The sequence below is a fragment of the Mercenaria mercenaria genome, unplaced genomic scaffold, assembly GCF_021730395.1.
Source record: "Mercenaria mercenaria strain notata unplaced genomic scaffold, MADL_Memer_1 contig_2560, whole genome shotgun sequence".
NCBI classification, from domain to species: Eukaryota; Metazoa; Mollusca; class Bivalvia; order Venerida; family Veneridae; genus Mercenaria; species Mercenaria mercenaria.
Window position 1 is genome coordinate 1 of NW_026460626.1, and position 8626 is coordinate 8626.

Genomic DNA, 8626 nt, shown 5'->3' on the forward strand with positions numbered 1-8626 from the left:
CAAATGTTGAAAATTGGTAATATTTTTGCACCTAAGATTTTTTTTTCAGTAATTTTGTTATTTAATAAAATGTGTACATGCCCTTCTTATTTCTATATAGAAAATCGGACCGCTACCTATTATTGGCCGGAGGAATACTTTCGGTATGACGAGTAACTTTTTTTTTTAAAAAGCATGGAAATGGCTAAAGCTGTAATCAAGAACAGCATATAAACAAACTCAATACTTAAAAAACATTACCTAATTCTGTTTTATTGTGAAAATATAACTAAGTGTTCGTGATCAATTTTATCCGTCAGAATCATAGTAAACTTAAATATAAAAGGGTTATTATAACAGTAGCTCGATCTGGGATGTTGTATTCGGCTCGAGTGGATTTTTGTCAGGTCGGATCTCACGAGGTGGCGAGCGCCGTGTGTGATGTGATCTTGCAAAGTCCGCGAGAGCCGAATACAATATCCCTGATCTAGCTACTGTTATAATAACCATTTTATTATATACCTCTACTGTCTTGTTTGTTGTTTTATTATTGAGCGAAATCTTCGATGTTTATCGATATGAAAAAAAGAACTACATGTAAGTGAAGTTTTTATATGCGCTATTCACAGAACTGAGTCAGGGCATGCATATTAATGAAAGTAGTCCGGCAGCATACAATACAAAAGGTACAATACGGAATTTAAAAGGTACAATACGATTTTTTTTTCTGCCTGTTCATATTTAACTGTGAAAAATACAAGCCGATTTACTTTTACAGAATGAATATAGGTATATAATTAAATATTATATTACATGGATCACTTATGACAGTATTTTTGTATGTTATATCGTAGTTTGTTTATTTACTTGTATTTAGCATAGCAACATATCTCTAATCTAATAAAATTATCTACAACATACTTGGTTTCGTAAAAATAAACTGGTTTTCTAATTACGTATCTTACTAATGCAATAAAAAAGAAAACAATCACATAAAACTACATGGTCTTGGAATTCTGAAAAGAAAGGAAAAAAATAGTACGGTGTCGCATGCAAAATCAAAAACTTGTTCATACTTGCTTAACTAGGCAAAGTTTTCAAAATCACATATGGATTTACATCAAATTTACATTAAATGCTCAGAAAAACATGTACACGTTGAAAAGAGAATCAGAATGTTGATCTATGTCTGTACAATTGTCGATACGACGAGTTGGCTTTCACACGACGAACATTAATTTGTAAATGCCGGGGTCGTTCATTATGGGGTAATCATGTAAGAGTTGCTCAGTCGTATGCCAAGTTGTAGTCAGCATGCTATTTCTTGTATTGGTAGTTGTTAGTCATATAAGGAACACCCAGCCAGTAGGACAGTTCTGAAAAATAATTATACCGTCTAATTTTGTCTTATTAAACAATTGCTATATTTTAGAATATGTGTTTATCTCTTTTTTATTTATTGAATTTCAAGGTTTAAGTAACTGATACACAGAACAGAATGTAAAGTACAGTTTTAACTTTATGTTATAGAGTACAGATGAAAAAAATTACCTTCCATCAGTTTTCCTCTCTGGCAGTGCAGTTCTGAAATTATAAACAATTAAAGCTGAAAAAAACTTCAGACGAGACACATTCCATGTCATAAACAATACACTTGACATGCATTGTCCGAAAACAAGGTAATAAAGAAAACTTGGATATATGACCATGTTATCATGTAATCGCTTCAACGTTTTGATATCAGCTGGTTGAAATTAATTGTAAAACTGTACGAAAATGATACCAAAACAATAGTATAAGTCTTTTAACGTCATGTCAATTGAGGAGACATATGAAATGTGCAATATTAACCCAGTATCCAAAGCAGAGTCACAATAAAAGGTGCCATCTTCCCCACCTGAATTATCAGAGGTGGAGGACGAATGATATCAGACACAATGTCCTCCATCAAATCGTCACGGAGAACATACGCACCGCCCGGGGATCGAACTCACGACCCCGCGATCCTTAGACCAACACTCTCCCTACTGAGCTAAGCGGGCGGGCATAAAATAAAAGGTAGGAATATTACTAAAAGTAGTGTTTAAAGTTTCATGTATACTATAGAAAATAGATTTCGTGACACTGAACACGAACTTCAGGTTTTGTAAAAGATTAATGTGTTTCTATTATTAGATTAATAAAAGACGCTTGAAACATTTCTTACCGTCTATATAGCTCATATCCATGCTCCACCCTGCAAAAATAGACACAACATTGGTTAAGACTTTAAACATGCTGACTATAATTGATCAAGCAGCAAGGAGTGTTTCAATGTCTTTAGAATCATACAAAATTATGAACAATTATTCAGATTTAAAATTATTCGTACACAACTCTGTGAATACTATATTTATGCAGGGTTCACACTTCAGCCACACGGCCACGTTATATTTTACATCAAATTGCGTTGACAGAGATATATAACTAAGAAATAATCATAATATATAGCACAGTCGTGTTTAATTAATTCATTTTAACATGACGACGAAGCAATTATTATCCGCCCCGCGGAATGATGGTACGTATTTTACTTTGTATCATTATCATCACATAGTTTATTTACCATTCATTTGTTTATTATCATTTCTTTGGCGATAGACACAAATGAATTAAATAATAGTTTGTACGAGATTGTCGGTAGCCTTTTATATATATTTGTTATTCATCAGCTAAGCGCAAGTCCGCTGCGGTGTTTCTATTATTAACAGAAAATGGAAATTTGGAAACACCGCAGAGGACTTGCACTTAAATATACCAACGCAAGGAGTAGGACGTTTTAAAAATGTTTCAGTGTTGAATGAACAGATATTGAAACGCACCCAAAGCGTATCGTATGCAATGCTAAAACGGTTGATTGAATAAAAGATAATAAAAACATGACAAACCTTCGAGTTCTTGATTTATGAAGTATACTTCGGCGATGAAACACATGTAAAAACCTGTAAAATAAAGAACTGGTGAAGGCGGTATTCAGGATGATTACAAAATAATTATGAAACTATAGAAGATTATTTTCGTTTCTGAAAAGCCAAAATCATTCCACCATGTTAACATCAGGTGCAGTATGTGCTTGATCCAAATTTCACTAGCAAAAAGATATTTTTATGATAAGGTCGCATTGAATTGATATAGAGTGGTGTGTGAAAGCCATTAACTGCATTTTCTGTGTAAAGCTTTCGTCTAATGATAGACGAGATAGTTAAAGGTAAAGAAAACGGAAAAAAAGAGAATATCTTAAAGCAAATTTGCCACTGTTTCAAAAGATGAACGATAAAAAAGACTACTTGCGACATATCTACATTGTATATCATTTTGATATTTATATAAGTCTTTTTATTTACATTATAAATGAATCAATTATCTCAGACCCTTTATATGTTTTCAGTATAATGAAATAGAGTGCGTTTTCGGTATATTCGGTATAATAAAAATAGATATTATATTCCCGGCAGGATGATATGAACTCAGAGGTGGAGGACGAATGATTTCAGACATAATGACTTTTATTCAATCGTCACGGAAAACATACGCCCCACACGGGGATGGAGCTCACGATCCCGATATTCGTGATCTGTGCTCACCCAACTGAGCTAAGCAGGCGCGTGGTCTTTCTTAAAATTTACCTTTTGTATTTCGCCACTAGTAAATCATATATGATTTCACCAGATTTATTTACTCTAGCTTAACAATAACCCACTGAAAACATGAAAAAAAATGTATTTACGTATCGCTACCTGACAGAAAATATGCAGTATTTAAAAATGCTATCAAAATAGGCATACAATACATTAGAAAATTGATAGCTAAAAGTGAACAATGTTTACAAGCGAGTTTTACTTGAAATATACTCGAATTCGACTGAAAACTAGCTTGTCACCAGCCCTAACCCCATTCTCCCGTTTTCCCCAATAAATATACAAAGCGGCAAATATTTTTAAAAAGATATATTAATATTTCAAAATTAGTTTCAATGTATATGTACTGAATGTGTTAGAACATTTACTTACCATTGTCATCATACACGTTCTGACACGGAGAGTCACAGCAGGTGTTGTTGACGTATAGCATTTCACTGCATATGCTCCACTCATCCTGCGGATAGTCGTATTGATATGGGTAACCGCCAGTATTAAAGGACGTCGCAGTGTCTTGATAAGCGGGCCAGGGCGTCGTAGTGTCTTGGTAAGAGGACCAGCCTGCCCAAAACGTTGGAGGAGGAGTACTGGGCGTGGTTTGGTAATAGTATGATTCCAAGTAATCGGGTGTAGGCGGGTAATTATCGGAGTTGTAGTCACCATACATGAGATTTTTACAGTAATCGCATGTCAAATCATTACCCGCATAACCTGGATACTGGCGTTTCTTTTGCGACATAATACGCTTGTTTGGCGATCTCTGCCTTGTTGCGGTTCTTAAGGACGGCTTATGTGCCTGTCCTTTCCCTGTCGATCCATAATTCCTGTTAAACAGATTTCGCCTCATCTGTTGTTTTTTAATTGCAGTTTTCAGCTTTCCAGAGGCAACATCAGAGATCCGTTTTCTTAGAGCTAGAGTCATTTGTCCAGGCGAGCGATTTAATTGCTTTCTTGCTGAAGCTGAACGCTGGCGACTTCTTGTGCTTTTCAGCCTTCTTGCTGTATCTGAAGATTTAGATGTTAATAAAGGTTTGACAATGGTTAACGTCTTTTATAGATATCTTGAACATGCATTTATAAAAACGTGTGAATGATTAAACGTAACGATCAGGAATTAGTCCTATTATAACATGTGTTCCATTTTCAAAACTGGTAAAAAAAAATGAACACGAATGTAGGTTCTAAACTTAATTGTTATCATTATTATTATATATGTATATTTGTACAACGCTCATATTTAGGTATGATGTGACCGATTGAAGATACTCAAAGTGCACGGAAATGTGAAATATTCAATACATAAAAAAAGGAAATGTAACTCTGTTATGGAATGTGCACTTTATGTAAATGTAAGAAAAATACTTCGGGCACATACCAAATTATTAAATTAGTCGAGTTGATGAATTTTGCTACTGAATGTGAAAACAAACATATTTCAGAAAACAATCTTTTACTGTCTTAATATCTATGTTGAACATTTTCGAGTGGAATATGAACGCGCCTGTGGGGTATACAATAATATTTTATTAAAAGTACAAATGTCACCTACTTTGTCTGTTAGCTAGTACTTCGCTTCCGGCGGGATTTTCGTTCACATCCTGTATATTCTTCTGTAGTGCTGTGTCAGCGTTTTCGCGTTCTTCCTCCTTGTTTTCTTCTGCTTTTGCAGATTTTAACAATTCTCCTAAAGCGCACAAAAGAATCAAAGTCAGTTTTATTGTTCAAAAGTAGAAATAAAATTTTCAAAAGTTTATAAATGTTTAATAAAGCGAAATTCAGCGTGAAATGATTAATTGGTTAAATAATTTCTATACTATAGTAAGTTGGTTTTTTTGTTTGGGTCATTATATTTTTGTATCAAAGTATTTACCACGACCTCTTATTCATATGGAGAATTTGGCAGTTACTTGTTAATATCTGAATCCAGGAAAATAAACTGCCCGCCTGTTACATAAATGAAATGCTATCGTAAAAAGACGCTAAAATCATACAAAACAACAACAACAAACAACAACAACAACAAAAACAACTCTATCAAAATATTAAATTTTGGGGCATATGCTACAAACTTTATTCTTTAACACCCGCTAATTTTCGTGTTTTGTTTTTTTTTGGCATATGAAACTTTTTCCTTTCAGGATAATCAATTTGATATTTGTATTTAGCATCGCATTCATTTTCTATGAATTACCAGAAAAAAATCATACTAGAAATTATTGAACATATTTACATTAAATGATAACAACTGTAGAGAGTCATATTTAGCAGCTATTGCGGAGCACGTGAAATCAGAGTATCTATATGCAATGGCAAAGTTGGTGAAATCAGGACGGATTACACCAAACAAAAAGTGACTACTCAGTGTTACAGTGTGAAGTAGTCCAAAATGTAGTTCCATGCTATGGATGAAATCTGGTATAATGAGTCATATGAGGAAGTGACAGTTACATTTCTGGCTTAGTTTTATTGCTTATTGTATTGAGAAAAGATCTAGACCATTTTCATTGTGAATTTCCTGGAATAAGTTTTATTCTTTGAAAAAATGTCTACATACGCGTAATTGCTAAACGGCTGTTTTCATGGGAGCATTTTTAGAGGGTGATGTTTCTCAGAACAGATTATATTTCTTATATGTAACATACATGTCAATATTTTTCTATTTTTGATAAGAAGACATGTCATGCTAAATGACCATATATGGTTTTTTATATCACTGAAATGCTCTAAAGTGCTGCAAATGAGGTCTGGATATTTTTTTGTTAATATGAAAAAAAGAAGGAATTGAATTGGTAGAATGTAACCTATAAGGACGGATTACACCATTCAGGAAGTGACTACTCAGTGTTACATGTGAAGTAGTCCAAAATGTAGTTCCATGCTATGGATGAAATCTGGTATAATGAGTCATATGAGGATGTGACAGTTACATTTCTGGCTTAGTTTTATTGCTTATTGTATTGAGAAAAGATCTAGACCATTTTCATTGTGAATTTCCTGGAATAAGTTTATTCTTTGAAAAAAATGTCTACATACGCGTAATTACTAAACGGCTGTTTTCATGGGGGCATTTTTTAGGGTGATGTTTCTCAGAACAGATTATTTTTCTTATATGTAACAAAACATGTCAATATTTTTAAATGACCATATAGGTTTTTCATATCATTGAATTGCTCTTAAGTGCTGAAAATGAGGTCTGAATATTTTATTGTTAATATGAAAAAAGAAGGAATTGAATTGGTATAATGTAACCATCAAGGAATACGAAAGCCGAACATAAACACAAAACAATAAAACAAATCAATGCATAACTTACTCAATTTGGTCGCCAGCAAATCACGTTTTGCTGAAATGAATGGACAGATTTTTCTCTCAATTTATTCATACTATTTAAAAGCAATATAAGCTCACGAAATTAATGGATATTTTTTAATCTTGTTAATTCATGTTTTACCATGCAATAACATAACAACTTAAATGCAACGTTGCAAATTTAAGAAGAAAAGAAGAAAAATACAAACATTTATAAGTTTTCATTATTTTTCTCAATGTAAGAAATGCATATATGAATTAATTTCCTCTTATCTAAATGGTTAACAACTATTTTTTTGATGTGCATTGTTCAAACATACAAAGTGTGCTTATGAAAAAAAATAATCAAATAATGTATGTAGATGATTTACCTGTCTGTACCTCCTTGGCCTGCTCTTTAAGCTGCTGCAATAAAATCGAAAATGAAAAACTTAAAAACAAGGATGTCATGTTACTTGTAAAAATGTACAGAACCTTTCAATCTGACATTAAGCCGACCGTTTATTGTAACTAAAGGTAGAGTTATTTGCCTGGGACGCATCAACATTTTGAAGTCGCTATTTTGTCGTCACCGCTATGTTAAATGCTGAACATTGCGAGCGTATTTGGAGGACTGTTGCACCATATTCACCTTTCAATAAAAACATGTGCCCACTAAGACTTGTGAGATACCAAAATTTAAACAATATAATTAAAATTGTCGTTATTTTCAAGGGTTTCCCGAGTTTTTCACATAATCCTTAAAATGGTATTTATCTAATACACATCTGCGAAACGGATATCCGCCCGTCACCCAGACAGCATACAGGAAAAACATTTTGAAATTCATATATCACCAAAGTGTATACAAGTGGCTTCTTTAAAAAAGAAGCCAAGGAGTGGTCAGCTGCTTTGCACAATGTGTGAGTCTGAGCTTCTCACACAGTTTCTTTTTGCGTCTTGAATTTCCCGAACTGACCATGTACAAAAGAAGAATTGTCACCGTTGCTGTGGACGAAATATTTTTTATTTTTATTTTCTCAAAGCTGTTAAGACATGTGCAGTAGCATCAAAAAGTTTTCTTTAGCATTTGTGCATATGGAGAATATGTGTTAATATCATTTCAGGTCATTATATACATGATTATTGCAGTTCTTATTAATACGCGGAATTTTAACAATGGTTGATAATCGAATTCTAATTTGTACGCATCCGGGCAATAGACTGTGTTACTGTTATTTATGCTAAAAAGATACTATCGTAATATTGGTGTGAAACAAAGTCTTGCTTTCATCGTAAGCACAGTGGAGAGATCTGATGACCTCTCCAATGATGACCTCTCCAATGACCATTCTGGTAAAAGAATTACTACTAGAGATTTATAGACACAATACATACGTCTGTTCATATTAATATCATACATAAAACAGGTAACGATTGTACTAAATGATTAAGATACTGAGCTTAATTAACACAGCAAATTCCACATACATATAATTAAAACTGATTAATGTACTTGTGTAAACAAACTCTTCGTGTTATACACAATACACTTTTCTGAATCCATCTTAGTAGTTATAACCATAATCTTTTCAAAGTTCTTTGCAAAGTATTGTGGAATAAAAATCATCCCTGTTTGGAGGACTTTTAGTGGATTTTAGTCATTATAACTCATGAATTGG

At 33.2% G+C, this 8626-nt stretch overlaps 1 protein-coding gene across 1 annotated transcript; it reads right to left on the reverse strand.

Annotated features, from left to right (window-relative positions):
- Nucleotides 1–6: 6 nt before the first annotated feature.
- LOC128552369 (uncharacterized) lies at nucleotides 7–7370 on the reverse strand (the record flags this gene model as incomplete). The annotated part of the gene is made up of 8 exons (XM_053533393.1): nucleotides 7–1355; nucleotides 1531–1563; nucleotides 2186–2215; nucleotides 2907–2960; nucleotides 4029–4661; nucleotides 5206–5340; nucleotides 6970–6999; nucleotides 7337–7370. Coding segments are annotated over 8 exons (1008 nt in total), but the record flags the coding sequence as incomplete, so codon positions are not given.
- Nucleotides 7371–8626: the final 1256 nt, after the last annotated feature.